This window comes from Phocoena phocoena, chromosome 10 (genome assembly GCF_963924675.1).
Source record: "Phocoena phocoena chromosome 10, mPhoPho1.1, whole genome shotgun sequence".
NCBI lineage: Eukaryota > Metazoa > Chordata > Mammalia > Artiodactyla > Phocoenidae > Phocoena > Phocoena phocoena.
Genome location: NC_089228.1, coordinates 66495242 through 66514889, shown reverse-complemented (window position 1 = coordinate 66514889; position 19648 = coordinate 66495242). Strand labels below are relative to the sequence as shown.

The 19648-nt window shown below is 38.9% G+C and overlaps 1 protein-coding gene across 1 annotated transcript in view; it reads left to right on the top strand.

Annotated features, from left to right (window-relative positions):
* FKBP5 (FKBP prolyl isomerase 5) overlaps nt 1-19648 on the top strand; it is an 88728-nt gene that overhangs the window by 57548 nt on the left and 11532 nt on the right. The window contains exons 6-8 of the mRNA XM_065884975.1: nt 11529-11685; nt 16447-16537; nt 19270-19353. Of these exons, the coding sequence (XP_065741047.1) occupies nt 11529-11685; nt 16447-16537; nt 19270-19353 (332 nt within the window). The remainder of the gene's footprint in view (nt 1-11528; nt 11686-16446; nt 16538-19269; nt 19354-19648) is intronic.

Sequence of the window (19648 nt, the reverse complement as noted above, 5' to 3'; positions counted from 1 at the left end):
TCCTGCCCCCAGTCTGGAATCAGCCATTCCTCCAAGGAGCTGATTCCTTTTACTGGAGAATGTATTTAGAAATGAAGATCTGGGTGCTAGGTATACTCATGCTATGGAATGTTATTGCTTCTAGAACCTCTTAACAGAGCTAGAAAATACATACATCTCGACATGCATATATACACATTCTATGTGTACTTCTGTATTAGTCTGTATATATATATTAAAAACTATGAGTACATACTGACACTTTCAATTTCAGCCCACCACAGTTTTGTTTTAGCCTCCTCTCTTTGCTTCTTTGAAATTGCTTTCTCCAACAGTGAGAAACCTGGCTGTCATTATTCACAGTATATTTATTTATTTGCTCAATCATGGTATATACAGAAAGTAGTTTCAGAATTGCTAACCCATACCCCTGTGAAAAACAAATTTCCTGGGACTTCCCTGGTGGCCCAGTGGGTAAGACTCCATGCTCCCAGTGCAGGGGGCCTGGGTTCGACCCCTGGTCGGGGAACTAGATCCTGCACGCATGCTGCAACTAAGAGTCTGCATGCTGCAACAAAGATCCTGCATGCCGCAACTAAGACCCCACACAGCCTAAATAAATAAATATTTAAAAAAATATTTTTTCCTAAGTAGGAAATATCTGAGTGTACTTCCTTTTGTCATTAGCCTATAGCATACATTGAAAACACTGTTTTCCAACTTAGGTTAGTTCTTTCATCCTCATTCCCTTCAGTATGGTTATGTTATTCATTTGTAATACAGTTAAGTTCATTTGTTATGTTTACCTTCCATTGGGGTTCCCCCCACACTCTGGTAGGTTTTAATTATTTGTTTTTTTGGTGTATGAAACATTATCATGATTCTAGATGATACAAAAAGATATACTCAGAAGTGTTATTCCCCCCCTCATCCCTACTAACCTGTTCCCATTTCCTCATTGTTTCCACTCTGTTCCTTCCTACCTCCTATAGGTAACCAATCTCATTAGTTCCTGGTTTATTATTGTACTTTTTTGCAGAAGTGAGCAGATACATGTACTTTTATGTCCCCTTTTTGCGTGAAGGATAATATACTATGAATAGAATTTTTAATATATGTGAATAATCCTTTATATAATTTTTTTTTCTGTTTCTAAATGTATTAAGAAAGGGCAATGACTAATTTTTTTGTCTCTCATCTTGTTAGATTGTACTTTCCTGGGAAATTTGAGAGTAAATGGTTTATTCTTACTTTTTCTCCCAAAAGCCCTTTTTGGTTTTCTGGAACAAATCAATTTTATAAAAATTTATTGTATTGTCACTTATCAAGGTTAAGGTGTCCTGCTTTCCCTCTTTGAAACCAGTTAGCTCCGTGTGGGAGGAGGACAGAAGGTTGACTCAAAAGTGGTCTCTGTCAGAAGCCAAGATCACCTTGTTCCTTTTGAAGTCTACTCAGTCTTCACTTTACTGGTTTGCCTTTTTTTTGGTACCATCACCCATATACTATTAGATTCAAAACCAAGTAGAAATCCTAGAACTAAAGCCAGTTCCACAGTGAAAGAAAAACTATAGACAGTGATCATCCATTATGATATGTCATTATAGATACACAAGAGTGATCAAGTTTCTGTCATTTCTGTGTAAAGGTACAGTGAATAGCCGGGGGAGGGGGCACACAGGCTTTGGAAGTGATAGATGTGAATTTCGAATCTTGGAATCACTACTTGATATTTTTATGACTTTAGACAAGTTACTTAATCACCTTGAGCATACAGTTTTCTCATCTGTAAAATGGGAATAATAATCTTTTACCCCCACAGATTGTTGTGACAGTTAAGGGAAGAAAGGTACCTAATACATGTTAGACACTTAGTTTCTTTTTTCTATAAATAAATACATTTATTTCTCTAAATAAATGTTTATATCATTTATTTTGCGTCCTTTAAATAGATTTAAGGAAATAAACTTCTCTTTCTCTTATATTCTATAGCCAGTCCATCAGCAAATTATTTTGTCTCTACCAGGGTTGACCTAGAACCCATGATCAATTTGTCTTCAGTAACAGTCTTAAAAATAATTATATATCTTCTTAGTAATGTTACCTAAATCATATTTCTCCAGGATTTTTGCTGGTTTGTTTTCTGAAGAACAAAGTTGTGGACTGAATCAAAAGGCTTTTATTGAATTGTGATCTTTTGCTTCCTTTTAATAATTTCTTTGGGGAAGAGAGAATTTACATTAGTTTGACAGAATTTATTCTTTCTCAAAGAAATTGTGATTTTTACTCCGTCAGGATCCTCATGCTTGCAAATCAATTTTTAGATTCTGTTCCAGTGTGCTTTATGTCAATTAAGATGACCATCTTGTAATTTTTATTCAGTGTTGTCCTTTTTCCATTAAAAAAAAGTCACTGTGTTCTAAGGTACTCTAATTGACATTATCATGATGACTGATACTTTAGTCATCATACTTTAGCTGCATTGCCTGTAGTGGCTACATTGTTACTTTTAAGCTTTGCTTTCTTAGAAAAGCCAATCTGACATAAGGCTCTGAATAGCTTACCAGCTCCTCTTCCCCCAACTCCCATCTCTCACATCTTCTGAGTTAACTTCTATGCCTGGAGTAGGCACATCAAAATGCTGTGTGTGACTCTCTTGCCTCACGGTGCTTTCAGCCACATCAGTGCAAAGAATGCAGACAATCGGGAGTATTTTCAAATGTGAAAATTTCAACAGAGTGATCTGCAGGGATTCAAGTTGTTGGAGTACCCTTCCCTCTCACCTCCTTTCCCTCTGCAAATCCCACTGAAATGAGAGATGGGGAGGGGAGGGGTGGAGAATGATTTCAAAAAAAGAGGAAGAAATCCCTATTAGTGGTGGAAAATAGGAAGACTACAAGAAGTGGGTCAGAAATTATGGAGAATTTCTGGAATACGTAAAGTAGATAAAATTGGACTGATGGAAACTAGACTCAGGAAACCCAACCCACAACAGGTGTAGAGAAGACCTCTGCAGAGGTACATACTGTTCGTCTCAACAAGCTTGGGAAGAACTCCAAGCTTACTCAGCTGGTGCAAGGGAGCCAAGGCAGGCTATGGGGTAATCATCAGGGTTGTTATAAAACAATATGGAACAGCTGGGCTAGTAAGCCTGTAGTGTAGTGGTTCTCAACTTTGGCTGAATTTAGAATTACTTGGGGAGCTTTTAAAATTCTGATGCCCAGGTCTCAGCCCAGACCAGTTAAATAAGAATAGCAAATCTCAAAGGATGGAACTCCAGGCACAAGTATTTAAAAAACAAAAAAAACCCTGGTGATTCTAGTTTGCAGCCAAGGATTGAGAATTACTACTCGAGAATTACTCCTCTAGGGCCTGGCTGTGACTTTTGCTCCCAAGCTAAAGCCAGTAAGGCCCAATTTCTAAAGTAAAGTAGGGATCTGCCTCAGAAGGCTCCGTGTGTTAGGACTTGGACTACAGAATGAGAACATAAATATCTTTGAGCTTTTAAAACAGATTTGAAGGGGAAAAAAGTGAAAGCAGCTCTGCACAACAGTAAATAAGCAGAAGTGTTTTGCTCCTGAAGTAAAACTTTTTCCTGCAACACCAGTGGAAAAAGGTGTCCCCAGCCTTCCTGTGCACATGATGCTCAGCATGTAGTAAATGCTCAATAAATATCTTTGGGATCTTCACCCAGAGATCTGCATGATCAGCCCACTCCTCTTGCGAAAAGGCCTACCATGGAAGTATATCCAATGGCTTAGAAAAACTGTGTCAGGTAACTAAAATCACTTGATCTTTCTGAATCCTTCCTTTTAAAGCATGACCAAACAATACAGAATCATCAGCAAATACCATGAAATGGAAGCACTGAGGTGGACTAAGAAGAAATAGAAATGAACTTTCAAAATACTAATTAGTATCTTCAGAGATATTTAACAGGATATTAAATTCATGAGTCAGAAAAATCAGCTTCTCTGAAAAAGGAAAAGATAAGAAAGTATCTGGGGGGCTTCCCTGGTGGCGCAGTGGTTGAGAGTCCGCCTGCCAATGCAGGGGACAGGGGTTCGTGCCCCGGTCTGGGAAGATCCCACATGCCGCGGAGCGGCTGGGCCCGTGAGCCATGGCCACTGAGCCTGCGCGTCCGGAGCCTGTGCTCCGCAACGGGAGAGGCCACAACAGTGAGAGGCCCGCATACTGCAAAAAAGAAAAAACGAAAGTATCTGGAAATTAAGAATATGATTATCAAAATTGGAACTCTGAGGAAGGGTTGAAAAGCAAAATGGACAGTCCCAGAATCTTGAATTAGTGATACAAAAGATAGTGAAGAATATCTCAGAACACAGAGGGGAAAAAAAAAAAAACACCAAAGAGATGAAAAGTGAAAGAAAAATTAGAAGACTGGGATAATCAAGGATAGATGATATGTATCTAACCAAACGTGTAATGGAAAAAGGTTTCCTAGAGAAAGAAGAATTTTTTCTTAAGAATTTACCTCACACACAGTTTTTTTTGTTTTCATTTTTTTTGGCTGCATCGGGTCTTCGTTGCTGTGCCTGGGCTTTCTCTAGTTGCGGCAAGCAGGGACTACTCTTCATTTTGGTTCGTGGGCTTCTGATTGGGGTGGCTACTCTTGTTGCGGAGCACGGCTCTAGGCACACAGGCTTCAGTAGTTGTGGCATGCAGGCTCAGTAGTTGTGGCTGGCGGGCTGTAGAGCACAGGTTCAGTAGTTGTGGTGCACGGGCTTAGTTGCTCCGTGGCACGTGGGATCTTCCCAGACCAGTGTCCTGCACGTTGGCAGGCAGATTCCTAACCACTACACCACCAGGGAAGCCCCAAGATAGAAGAATCTTAAGATTGAAAGGGCCAATTAATGGTGGCACACAGGAGTAAGGAGTGCTTTTTCACCTAGATACATCCTGGTGAAATTTCCCTTTCCTTCCTCCCTCCCTTCCTTCCTATTGAAGTATAATAGACTTAAGATATCATTAGTTTCAGGTATACAACATAATGATTCAGTATTTTTATACATTAACAAAATGATCACCATGATAAGTCTAGTTACCATCTGTCACCTTACAAAGTTATTACAGTATTACTGACAATATTCCCTATGCTGTACATTACATCCCCTGACATTTATTTTCTAACAAAATTTGTACCTCTTTATCTCCCTCACCTATTTCACTCATCCTTCCACTCCTCTCTCATCCCCCTGTTTGTTTCTGTATCTAACTCTGTTTCTGTTTTATTTGTTCATTTGTTTTTTTAGATTTACATGTAAGTGAAATCATGGGGTATTTGTCTTTGTCTGACTTATTTCACTTAGCATAAATACCCTCTAAGTCCATCTGTGTTTTTGCAAGTGGCAAGATTTCATTCTTTTTTTTTAATGGCTGAGTAATATTCCATTGTATATATATCTGGTGAAATTTCTTAATTCCATAACTTAAAAGAAAATTTTGAACTCTTCCAGGGAGAAATAAGCTATGTGCAAAGGAATGAGAATCAGAATGACATCAGACTTCTTATTTGTGACACTAAATACTAAAAGACAGTGCTTTGATCATTGTCTGTAACTGAATATTTTAAACCTAAATTTCTATCCTCAGCCAAGTTATCACTCAACTATGAGAACAAATTAACTTTGAAGTATGCAGACTTGTGCCCTTTTTGAAAAAAATACTATAGGATATTCTAAAACATCACAAAAAATAAAGCCAAGAAGTGAAGACTCAAGGCATAAGAAACATTAGTGAGCATAAAAGTAATTTCCATAACATGACAGCTGAATTTGGATCTCTGAAATGGTAGAACTATAATGTTAAAATAATAATTGTTTAACAGTATGGAGCTACGGGAATTAACAAAATGAGGTGCAAATGGGAAATGAAGAGGGGAATCAAATGGTCTAAGAAGGTTTTCTTATTCAAGGAGATATTATGCTGATTAGTCCACATTGATAAATATGTATATGTGTGTATGTATGTGTGTGTGTATATATATACACATATATGTGTGTATGTGTGTATATATATACATACATACACACACACTGTTGAATGATTTGTTTAAAATTTAACGTTAGGTACTAGTAAGAATAGGATGTAGAACTTCCAAGCGACCCTGCATGGAGTGGGGAAGTAAAGGAACGAGGAAAGGTTGATCAATTTAGTAAAAGTAATAAAGGAAGAATAACAATAAAACATTATGTAGGAAATCAAAAATAAGATTGTAGGAATAAAATCAGTCATGTCAGTGATTACAAAAAATATGAATGAGATAAAGTCACCTATTAAAGGCAGAAATTCTTATAAGGTTAACACAGTGATGACAACAAAATCTAGCTATGTGTTCTTTATAAATAAAACACCAAAAACCAAAATGGTCCAAAATTGAAAATAGAGGAAAGATTTCATGTATGACCATGTTGAAATCTGATAGAGCTATGAGGGTTTTTTGGGTTTTGTTTGTTTTTCACATGCTTTTGAAGTATTTATGAATGTCCTGGCAAATTTTGTCCAGTAAGAGAGAGCAGATTCTTGAAACCATTTTATTATATATTTTCACAAAATAATGTAGTATGGTACTTGGGTCTAAAATGGATAGTGTTTATTCTTTCATATATTTTGGATTTATATAGCTCCTTCTAAAAAGGTATCTTCAAGGCTTCGGGTAGAGTAAAATCTTAGTAGAAAATAATCTTTTTGTTATTAAGAAATTAAGCCAGTGGACCATTTATTTTGGAATAGTATTAAAAAACAAAACTCCATATCAGTAAAGAATTTAAATAGCTCTTGGCATTTATTAAAAATAGGAGTACTAACATATTCAAAAGGGAAAATTCCTATAAATGAGTGAAAATTACTACCAGTTTCCTTAATGCCCTGTTTTCAGATTAATCATTAAATAAATATTTACTTTCTGGCCCTGAACTGTGTGTTGTACACACAGTTGTACACACTGTGAGGTACAAAATAAGATATTGCCTTTGCCTACTTTGAATTTTATTCATACTTTGACAGCTCTCTCTGTGGAGCGATCAAGTGGTTTCTTATACCAAGTTCTAAAACATGTTTAATCTGGTATAATTTACCACTAATTGCAGGAAAATAATCATAGCTAACATTCATTGAGTTCATCTCTGTCTATCCACACATAACACAGTATTTTCACAGAGTAGCCACCCTGACATTAAATGAATGCATGCCAGATATTGGGCTAAAAGCTTTAATTCAATACCTAATTTAATACTCTCAACAATTAGGAGTTAGCTGACATTATTTCCCCTGTTCTATAGATGAAGAAACTGAGCTTCAGATAATTGAAATGACCTTGCCCAAAGCCACAGTTGTTAAGTGACAGAATGGGACTGGAATCCAGTCTGGTGTAAAGAGGAGAGTGGTGAGGATTTGTATTGGTATAGAATTTATTGCTGTGTGCATGCTTCCTGTTTAGACTAAGGCATATAACCATTTGCATAAATGTTATTCTGTTCAAGTAGCCAGGTTCCACACCTGCCCTCAGCATCTGTCCCCTCAGTGCCATGAGCAATCTTCCAGTGGTATTTGTTCATCATAGTACAAAATGGTACAGAGGACAGGAGGCAGTTTGGGGGAAATTTGACCACCATGACTGAGGGGAAGAGTTTCTCTTCTAATCAGTGATTAATATGCCTCTCCTGATTTTAGAAATCCATCTCTGGATTTGCCTTTTCAGGGGGTCATTAAGATCCCACTGTCTCTTGGATGCTTTGCTCTGTTAGGCAGGAGATGCAGGCAGAGAGAAACTCCCTTGGCATGAATTAGGCAGCAGAGAAAACCCTTGCCGAGTGGGAGTAACCTGTCACAACCTGGTTTTCTCTGGCTAAATGACCAGTCTTGTCTAGTCGTAATGCCATTACAACATTCCCATTCAGATCCCCATGACCCAGTAATTGTTCTGGGAATGAGTGCAAAGCTATCAGACACCAACTACTATAATTAGAAAAGGGAAAAACAGACACTTACCAGAGCTAAGGTCTTTAGGCTGGAGCGTTTACAGCACTTTTTTTGGGGGGTTATGGAGCCTCTTTCTCAGTTTTGCTTCCTAAAATACAAACTATACAGTTTTCGGGCTCTTGCATTCCAGTTTTTTTCCTTACTGCAGTGCACTCTTTCCTTTTCCCCCCTATTTTAATCGGAGTACAAATTGCTGTCAGCACATCGAGTTCATGTGCCAGCCACTTTCAGAACAGGGTGTTCTGTGCTCTTCAAAACAAAATTGCTCTAGGGCAGTAAGAGAACAATAAGTCAGAGCTCCAGTTTAAGTGATGTTTTGCAGCAGACTGGGCTCACTTGATGTGGTTACACTCGGATTGCGCAGCAAGGCTCGGTAATTTGGTTCGGTTTGACTTCGTGGGGTTTGGAGGACCTCCCCCCTTTAAGTTACGTAGACTTTAAGTCAAGAGAAAATGTTGTCCCTTTTTAACTTGTGTATTTCTTTCTCTTCCCAAAAAAACCCTAAGTAGAAGCATCCTGTATGTACTTTTATTCTCTTTGGGCACGTCATAGATCATTTACTTCCCGTAAATCATGCTGGTTGGAATTAGCAACAGACCTCCTGAGCCCTAGAGGCCAAGCTCCCAGTGAGTCATGATGGTTATTATTAAATATTTATTAAATGAGTTTTTGCACTAAGCGATACAAGGTCAAAAGCAACCACAGGTCTTCCACAGCCAGAGCTGCCATGGTTTTCTTTGGTAGCAATTATCGAGACAATTAAAAAAAAAAATTGGATCTATAGGAGCCAGGCATGTCTGCATCTGTCACCATGATGGAGGTCCCTGCTGTGGCAATCGACTCCAAGGTGGGGAGGAGTTCTTGTCAGCTGTCATAGAACTTGTCACACCAGTGTTCCAATTTTAGAAACCAGTTAATCTAGCCAGAGTGTTTGCTACTTGTGCATGCACTCATGCGTATCAGTTTATCAATTTAAGATTCTATGGTACTGTAGGTAGTGCTTATTCAGGTTCAACTTCAAAGAGATTTAATAGAAAAAAAAGATTGGTCCCTATATAAGGTAGTAAGTATTTATAAGAGTTATTGCAAATGTTTCCCTATTAGGTGGCCAAAAACATTGGTTCTACCATATATTGTTTCTCTTAGAGAGACCGGCTGCAGTGAACCTTTTTTTTTTGCTTTCTTAATTATACTTTGACTTGAACTTTTTTTTTTTTGCTTGCTTGCTTGACTTATCTTTCCCAACATGTTTATTAGTAGCCAGTCTTTTCTTTCCCTAATATGAAGGGTTATCACATGTAGAGAACTTCTGAAATTATTTATATAATTTTAATATCAAGTATATGCATCAAGCTGAGAAACCAGCCTAGGAAACTGACACACAGGCAGGAATCCTTCACAGAGTCTCTGGATTTCCTGTTTTGAAAACACATTCAAACTTGATCAACCAAAAACCACAACGAATGTACTGATAGTTTCCTCCCCCACTAAATGTACTCTCCATCAGGGAGGAAAACACTTCTAACAATAAACCTCACTCAAAAAGATCTGTCAGCTAAGTTGTGAGCTACTAGGATAATAAATCTCAATGCTTGAGATATTCTGTAATACGTGGGCCGAAACTCACTTTGCTCAGCAAATCTTTTCTCATGAAAAGTGTCATCACATTAGTCTAAATTAAATTTCTTGGGCAGATTTAAAAATATTTAAGAACACAAATTTTCAAACTCTCAAATTCTTTAGAGACACCAGTAAAAAATATCTTAAGCCTAGGATTCCTTGCAGAACCTCTCTAGTGTGTATATATTTGAAAATAATAAAGTTGAATTTATTTTGAAACTATTTCCAATTCAAAAGAACGTTCACTGTGCTGCAAGCTAAGCTATATTTTATCTAGAACATTCCAAAAGTGAGTTAATACAAAGTCATGTGCATTTATGAGTATGGGACATAGAACAAAATTTCTGTATGCCAGCTCCACCCTGAGAGCCAGTCTAGCTCTTGCCCCTGTTTAGCCTGTTTAGAAGGTCTGACTCGAGAGTCAGGCCTTCTCTAGTTTGGCCCAAGCGTCTTCGACTCCACCCTATGTTTGCAACGGGAACAAATCGGGATGGTATTAATCCTAGTGACTTAGAAAACGGTAGAGAACTTCAAAGCATAAATGTCCATGTGACATTTCTGCCCCTAGTGTCTATGCCACTGCTGTTTACTCTTCAGGGTTTCTCTCATTTCCTAGGCCTGGGCTAAAGGTAACCTGATGAAATGATTAACTACAGGAATTAGCTTTGAAGCTGGTTTCTGGTCTACATTGAGAGTTATATTACTGGGCCATAGAATCCTAGAATTTTAGAGCTTCAAAGGACCTTTGAGATCAAGTAGTTCAAAAGTAGAGTAAGTTGGAATTGTATTTGGAAAATAATTGTCTCCTGGAACGAATGTAACAGAACAAGTGATTTTTATCTCTAAAGCAAGTTATTGATCTAAAATAGATCAACTATTCTCAGAAAAGAAGCATTTTAGGAATTCCTTACATTTGAATCAAGACCATTATATTACAGAAGTAGGAATAAAAAATTTTCTTATGAAAGGCAAATTATTACCTTGCTTGTCGACTGTTGTGCTGTCATACAAGCCATCCATTTTTCTGATTGAATGAAAGACCTAAATGGAATGAATATCCGTAATATTAAACATAGTTGGAAAGTTTCAAAGAATTGTTTATCCCAGAAGAAAAAGTCTAACTAACCAAGAGAAAAATATATATCTGTATGTGTTTTCCTATTTTATATGAACATAAAAGCCCCTTATCAAATGTGAAATTACCCTGGGAATGAGCTGAGTTTGAGTGCAATGAGGAAGTAGGCCCTGAGAAATTGACCTCTTCACTTAACATTTCAGAGGAGGGGGTTGAGTAATTTGATTTGTTGAGTTATAGGAGACTATTGATTCCTTCACATTTTACATTTTTTACTGCGCTAAAGGATTACAGATATGTTAGTTACTGATGATGTTGCCTTTGGCCTTTTCATTTTTATTCAGACATATTTGTGAATGAGATTAAAACTCTTAAAGAAAAAAAAAAAGAGCTTCTATATTCAGTTAACCCTTTAATATCACTGGGGAAATAGCCATTCGGTTGTTTTTCAACCCAAGCATCTGAAGCCAAGATGCAGTTATAAATGTTTAAGACTTTGTATACTTGATATTAAGTTTGTGGCATTTTGATAATTACCTATTAAATAAGCTAGTATTTCTTGTTTTGTGTTACAGGTGAGGAAACCTCTGTCATATAGTAGGCTTAAGTTAAACCTGTGTTTCCACTTTATTATCCTCTAAGCTATCTTACTGATGTAGTTATCAGTAATTATAAGTTTAAACTTAAAACAGAAAGAAATATGATTGCTCTTAAATTTCCAGACTGGGTAGACTAAGCTTCAACAAGACATACCACGTATGTCTCTAGATGAAATGAGGAAGGGGAACTACTCATTTATCAGGTCCCTGAATTAGTCACGAAGAGCGGCTTTGTTGACTGTCCTTCTCCTCTCCCTCAGTCCACCTGGAAGGCCGCTGTGGTGGAAGGATGTTTGATTGCAGAGATGTGGGGTTCATAGTTGGCGAAGGAGAAGACCACGACATTCCAATCGGAATTGACAAAGCCCTGGAGAAAATGCAGCGTGAGGAACAATGTATTTTGTATCTTGGACCACGGTAAGCAGCATACCAGTTCGGTACACAGTGAAGTTATCTAAAGAACAGGGATACACTTGCTTTTTCAATCAACCTTTTGCTATTTTCAGTGAAGTTAAGGCCAACAGTGGAAACAATTAATTAAATCAGGCTACAGTTAGTCACAGAGTGAGTTAATGGGCCTTATAATATTACAGACATTTGTAAGCCTATTCACTTGATTCATGTGTGTTCAGGGTAGGACTGACAGGCAAGTTTTGCTTTTCTGTTTGTTTTGCCTGCCATATTGCCAAGACAGGAAGCTGTTGGCTCTTCTCACGTGATTCTCTTGCCCCTTCTCTCCTTTTCTCTAAATTAGGCAGGAGGCAGTAAAACGTGGGGGTTAGAAGTTGAAGAAGCATTTGGATGATTTATTACCACTTGAATTTGTGCCACCTGTTCTTATACAGACTCCCTGAAAAAAGAGTGTTCTTCCTGGATCTAAAGGCAGCGGAGATGACTCATTTTTGCCTAAATTTTTCCCATCATAAGGATATCCATTAGCACTACCAAGCTTAGAACTATCAGACACTAACTGTCTCTCTGGTGAAAACATGTTTGGTATTATTTTTAGATCTAAAATTATACCATGAATCCAACCCTTCTATCTTGAGAAATGGACCCTTGAGAGAAACCAGGGTGTTTTGATTCTGTTTGTGTGAAAGTGCATCTGCTTATCTCACGTCTCATCCCTCTCTGGATCCTTGGATTTCAGTCAGTGGGATTTTGAGTTATTGAGAATCTTGATGACCTGCACTTACCAATAGGTAATATTGTGCCTTTTTTACAGTTGCTTGCCTTTGTGTAGCCTCGGTCGTAATCCAGTGGCATATTTACCTTTGCCCTAACACTTGAGCCATAATCGTATTTCTTAAGTGATGTTTTAGTCATGCCACTACCCACTTGAAAATCCTTGCAAAATGCTCTACACCTCGAACCCTTTAGAGCTTTCACTGAGGCACCTTTTATTTAATACCTTCTTTTTCTCGGTCTTATTCCTTTTTCAACTAGTATATTCCCACCTTAGTGTGTTTTATTTACATTTACTATGTATTTGTAGTTCACTTAGGTGAATCTGTTTCTATAAGGAACTTTTAAATTCAGGTGGTACATAGAGAGGCTATCTCTTCCATATCCAAGTAATATCTAACTATTTTTAATCCAGCATTCCAAAGTTACAGTAGTTCTAAACTCATATAAACAGAGTGGTATTTATCTCCATGTGTTTTCAGATCTAAGTTCCTTGAAGATGAGTTCTCTATACATTGTGAGCATATAATATGAATTGGTTCATTACATTTTAACCTAGCTGACAAGCCAGTTGTGGGAACAGATGTCTCAAGTTTAATGGCAAAGGGAAACAAGAATTATCCTTATATTTATTAATGCAAATAGTTCCTTGCAAGTTTAAATGGTTGTATGATTAGTGACTAAAAAAAAAAAAAAAATGCAGCTTACCAGCTGTGTACTCGACTCTCCTAAGCCTTAGTTTCCCTTTATGTAAAATGGGGATAATGGTATCTACCATACAAAGCTGTGGAGGACTGAATGAGATGATGCATGTAAAGAGTGTAGCAAAGTGCCTGACACAGCCAAACCCTTAGTATGTTAGCTATTATTGCTGTTGTGATGATTATCTCTCTCTTCCATTTTACTCTCAGACCATAAGGAAAGGGAAACCCCGTTTTAACATATGGTAGATTTTTCAGGCATAAAAGTTGTCAACAAGTTTTCATAACTTACTAGATATAAAAGTTTTTTCATATGTTTTATGGAAATAATTTAGCATAGTTAGAAAGGAACATGTTCTTTTCTCTTCAAGATGTTGCTTAGTATGTTGAGGAGTCATTTAAAGTGCAGCGTCTACACCAGGAGACTGTCCACGCAGGTGCTGCGTAAGATTATCCGTGTCTATAGAGAATCCCTGCCCACCGGGCATGCAGTGAGCGTGTGCAGTGAATTTGCTTGTCTTACCAGAGTCCCACTTATAGATACATTGCATCTGAGTGTGGCTATAAATATGGCTGTTGCAAATATGTGTTCTGTGTTACTCTTAGTGTCATCTGTATTTCATGCTCCAAAAACCCCAGGGCATATACCTTCCCTTTCATTCTGATAGACTCCTTGGCAGGATGTTTTCATAGTAAGGAATTCATAAAACACTTCCAGAGAAGCCATTTTCTCTCTTCTCATCAGGACAGTGTCTTTAATATTGTTTTAAATATGGTGACTGATTAAGCTCTTTTGTTTCAGGTAAAGTATGGCTAGTTTTAGCTTTTTGCTTTTTCCTTCCTTATCTTCTGTCCTGCACCAACCCCAAACAAAAACATAGGCTGCCAAGAGCCAGAGTATCTCAGTTATGCGGCAGTGTGGGTCAAAAACTAAACAACTTTCTGGGACACACAGAGTCTGAATTTAAATCCTGGCTCTACCACTGCCTCTTTGTGTGATTCTCAGGAAGCACCTCTCTCTGAGCCTCAGTTTCTTCATCTGTAAAAAGGAAGCAGTTGGTAAGAGCAGTTGCATACAAGGTGCAAGTGCTTCTTGTATGCACATAAAGGCTTGATGGTCATTAGCAATCATTATTTGTATCTCTGCTCTCTGCAGGCACCTGTCAGTTTAAGAACATTGATACTGGATTCCTTCTGTCACTGTAATCCAGCTTGTCTTTTGGTTAAGCCTAGAATTCCTCTTGTGGTGTTCTTTCAGTCAGATGAATTTGTGTGCCCTGGGTCCTTCCTCACCCAGCCTAATCCAGCATAAATCAGACAACTTTCTGTAAAATAGGAAGTCAGGTTAAATGCTCCCAAAACAGTTCGGTATGCGCTTACGCCTCCCCAGGATTATGTTTTCCACATGTGTCTTCACAGAGTTTCTTCATTTGAACCCAGGAAAGACTGTAGAAATCATATCCTTCCTTAGTCTTCTTTAATCCCGTTGATGATAACCAGAACAATTTGGTGCCTGCCCTCGACCCAAACCCTCACCCTCCTCGCCCCCCAGCCACGGAACTCCTATTTTTAAGCGTTGTAAGGCAGCTGTTCGCATCCTCGGCACTATTGACATTTGGGGCCGGACATTTCTTGGCTGGGGGAGCTGTCCTGTGCATTGTAAGATGTTTGGTAGTGTCCCTGACCTCTACCCACTAGAAGTCAGAAGCCTCCAAGTTGTGACAAATCCCAAATCTCTAGACGTTGCTAGATGTCCCTGATAGGGATGGGGGATTAACCCCTTCTGAGAGCCACTGGTCTAAGGCAAGAGCATCTGTTGGGTTTGTACCTGTTTAGCACAGGGCTGCAAATAGAACATGCTGTCAGTAAACACATGCTCAGTGAGGACTCACCTGCCTACCTGATTCCCATCAGTTAAGGAATGTTCTTTTATTTACCAGATGGCAGAAACAAAATAGGAGATATATCGGTCTAAGAGCTCAAAGTAGAAAACTAGTCACCACTTCCTACAGTTGGCCACTGGTAATTATGTCCTCTTTTATTTCTTTGCTGAAGATACCCTTTGCCCTGATATTAAAACTACCACACCCCATTCCTACCAGCTCTCACTCCATCTCTATGCCTCTCTCTGCCTCCAGCTTCCATTTTGTTGTGTAACAGGGGAGGTAAATGAGTAAGCATTTTCTTCCTGAAAAATTCAGGCAGGGAGTAAAGAAGTGGTACAAATAGCAAGAGGTGAGTGTTCCTACTCTAGTCTTTTTGCCCCAGAGAAAACTGAAGGTATTAATACATCAACTTGGTTTTGGCCTGGTTTCTAACCACAGCCTGAGATTTTGAGTTTACTAAGATTTTTGCAGTGCCATTCCATATATTAAAGAGTAGTTTGCTTGAAACAGATGGAGCAGAGTATATTCCAGTGAACGTTTTCCTAATACGCTGGGCATTGTTCTACATGCTGGGAACCACTGAACCAGACAGACAAAGCTCCATCAGAATTTCCATTCTAGTAGATGTGTGCTCCTTCAAATGCCTTGGATGTGTTAAAATTTTAAATGATCCCAAAAAACAAATTTATATATCCCCGTAATTTTATTCAGTAAGTTTTGGCTAAAAAGTGTAGTGTTTTACAGTGTTATAGCCAGAGAGCTATGAGAATGCAGTACAGAGTATTTCTCTTGATGAGGTATTAGAGTTTGCTGGGGCTGTTCTTTTTGATTATACATTTGTTTTCTAGTATGCTTTCTGCAAGTCTTGAAGAAATACCATGAGGACGTATATCCTTCCTGATGTGTGCACCTTCCCCCCATTTATCCGCGTGGAAGTGGTACCTCTGGAAGGGGACAGCACTTTAAAGTTAAAAGCTTGTTAAAACACACCTCTCCCCAGTCAGCACTGTAATGACTACAGTGGCTGCCTTCTCCGGGCCCTGATAGAGCTCCAGGACAAGCCCTTATAGCCAAATAACGGCTGTTGTATAGATAGAACTAGACATAAAATCAAGCAGAAAAAGAGACAGTGACATTTAAAATCACATTAAGCAAGCTGTCCCAAGGAGTACAGGTGTTGCATTACATATGAATATGAAGAAGAAAACTAAATGTAGCCTGGTTTCTTAAAAAAAAACCACAGCAGTGATACTTGGCACTATATCTTCTGATCAACATCTGGTTTGTCTTCAGGGCCTTTGATGTGTGTAGTTTGCAAATGATAGCTCTATGCCTCAAAATACTGAAGGGGGTGCCTGGAAATACACCAATTCTTTAAAGTTTTATTTTTTTACTCTCCATTTCAGATATGGTTTTGGAGAGGCAGGGAAGCCTGAATTTGGCATTGAACCTAATGCTGAGCTTATATATGAAGTTACACTTAAGAGCTTCGAAAAGGTGAGAAAATACCAACTTCTCTGAAATCATGACAGATTTCTTCTCCATCCACTTCTTGTAAATTAGTGTCTTATATTACCAGGTGGTATAGATAGATGGTATTTGTTTGTATATTGTGCTTTTCATGACCAAGTTTGTCTCCTGTCTCTGACGCTGCTACTAGAGCACAGGACAACTGATACAGCACAGCTGATACACAACCAAGGAGCTCAGTGTTCTTATTTTGTTCCTATGTGTCAGCCTTTTTTTTTTTTTATTAACTTTTTTGGGTAGAAGCCAAGACTTGTTCCCTTATTTGTTCCTAGACTTGTTCTTTTTGTACTTTTTTTCCTGGGTTGAAGACAAAAAGGTTCATGTTCTTGCCAAGCATCTCCTTGGGGGAGTGGGGTGCAGTTTTCCAGGGCTGGACGGATCATACCCTTCACAGGACTCGTGAAGAGGCCTTCACTGTGGCTCCAAGTTATTATCCAAAATGCAAGGGCTTCATGGGCCACCAGGCTCGGTGGCAAGGAACACAAGGAACAAACCTGCTAACCCTAGACTTTTTCTTTTTGTACCTGTCCAAGTAGAAAAAAAGAGAGCGTTTGCCTCAGGTTCCAGAAATGGCACGCCTCCTTGAGTGTATTTCCATCTCAAACCCGCCTCTGGAGGCTCCCGGCAGCAGCTTCCTTGGACAAACGCAGAGCATGTGCCTGAGCTAGGTACGCTGTCCCATCCGGCTACGTCCTCTGCACCACCAGAGCCCAGCCCTTCCCTGAGAGCCTCAGGAACTGCATCTTGTAGACCTTTTTCATCCCCACAGTGCTATCTCCATGTTCCATACTTCAAGCTTTGGACTGGAAACGTGACTGTTGTTATGTTATTAGACTCAGAAAGGAAATCATTGTCCTGTAGGCCTCTAACTTTGGGATCCTCCCCAAACAGTGATGTTCCTAATCATAACACATTCCCCAAAACAAACGTATGCTCTTGTCACAACCATTGCTTGTTGTCAGGTAACGTCTTCTGAAGTCCTGCTAGCTCAGTACTGATCCTCCAAAGCTGTCTTCATAGCACAAAGTGGTTTTTATTTTTAAAGAAGGAGAAAATAATTTTTAGCAATAAAGTAACCCCCACCCCTTCCCATCACAGCCCAGTGGACCTTGTACACTCAGGAGCCTCCCCACTGTAGTACGCCACAGCGAGCCTGTGCTCAGTCACGGCGGCTACAAGGGCATAGGCCAGGCTGCACTGCCAGGTGTATTTGAAACCACGTGATCAATCCAAGAAGAAGAGGCAAGAATTGCAAATATATATGCATCCAGCATAGGAGCACCTCAATATGTAAGGCAGATGTTAACAGACATAAAAGGAGAAATTGACAGTAACACAATAATAGTGGGGGATTTTAACAGCTCCCTTAGATCAATGGACTGATCATCCAGACAGAAAATCAGTAAGGCAACACATGCTTAAATGACACTGTAGACCAGATGGACTTAATTGATACTTATAGAGCAATCCATCCAAAACCAGCAGAATACACATTCTTTTCAAAAGTGCACATGGAACATTCTCCAGGATAGATCACATGCTGGGTCACAAAGCAAGCCTCAGTAAATTTAAGAAAATTGAAATCATATCAAGCATCTTTTCTGACCACAGTGCTATGAGATTATATCTGAAACCACGTGACAGTGTGTGGCAGTGATGGAGGCAACATGAATTCATTTTCTGTTTTGTAATACTAAGAATAGATTTATAATCAATAAAGACTGAGCCTAATATAAAAAATGCAGAGTGCTTGTTATTAGATTTTTAAATAATAAAGTTAAATTGTTAAGAATCAACATAGGGTTGCCAGGAAGACTAGTAACTCTCATTAGTCACTTTAAAAAGGAGGGGATATATATACCACTGTCTTTTGAATAGAGAATTTCATATTTACCCACTTAAGCTTCATAATTCTTATGCAGTAAATAGCACTGACACAGCCGTTGTCATCTTCCCTAAAGGACTGCAGATTGTTCTGTTGACTCTTGATGATCCCGCTGTTCATAATGAAAGTGCAGTTGTCCCTGGGTTCGTATCTATAATGGGGGAGGAGTAATGATACACACAGTATAAATTAGCAGGTGATCGTGAAAGCGTTTGTTTACATCTTGGCATCACCTCTACCCTCCCACTTATGTTTTCCTTGAAATTCCCCAAGTACGCATCTGCAAGTTGCTACAGTTTGGAGGCTTTAGTATGTCTGGTTGTCGCAGAGTGGAGAGACAACTACATGACCTGGAATTTTTAAAGTGTGTATGAATATACAACTGTGACTTGACTACAATAGTGTTACCACTTTAGAGTTGAAAAACTGAGGCTTGAGAGAAACTTGCCTAAATTATAATAGCAGTTTAGCGGCAGAGTTTGCAGGAGGGAGATAGGAGCCCCAGCTTCCATCGTGTGGCCTCACCTCGTAATTCTAAAGGCGCATTCTTTAACGATGCTCAACAGTTCATCTTCCTTATGGTATTATTGCCTGCACCTCCCTCTTGAGCAGCATGGATCAAGCTACAGCTTTGTCCTCATGGAAAGTGAGTTCTAGCCTAGCAGTGCATTGGCAAGGGCACGCAGTTTTAAAAGCCAGTGTGTTTTGGGGTGTGGGTATCCTCTAGGAGTAGCTATTGTTTCTTCTTACGGACATCAGCTGATGCTTTTTCCTTCTCTGTTCATCTAACCATTGTCACACATTTACACAACAGGCCAAAGAATCCTGGGAGATGGATACCAAAGAAAAATTGGAGCAGGCTGCCATTGTCAAAGAGAAGGGAACTGTGTACTTCAAGGTATGTGAGTCTTTGTACAATCCTTTTCATCTCAAAGAATTTATTCAAGTATCAATTAATTGTGCTGATATTCCCTATTCTGAATTCTATACCCTTCTGGATAAGAATAAGCCTGAAATTTTACAAGTCTGTCATTTTCAGTACAAGAAGTGGTGAGACAGAATGAATTATGTGACAAAAAGAATACAAAAGCCTCTTGTACACATTCTACTCTAGATTGTAAGCCTCCGCAAAGTCAGACCAGGTCCGGCTTGCCCACCCACTGTGTATCACTCAAGACCTAAAGTATCTTGCT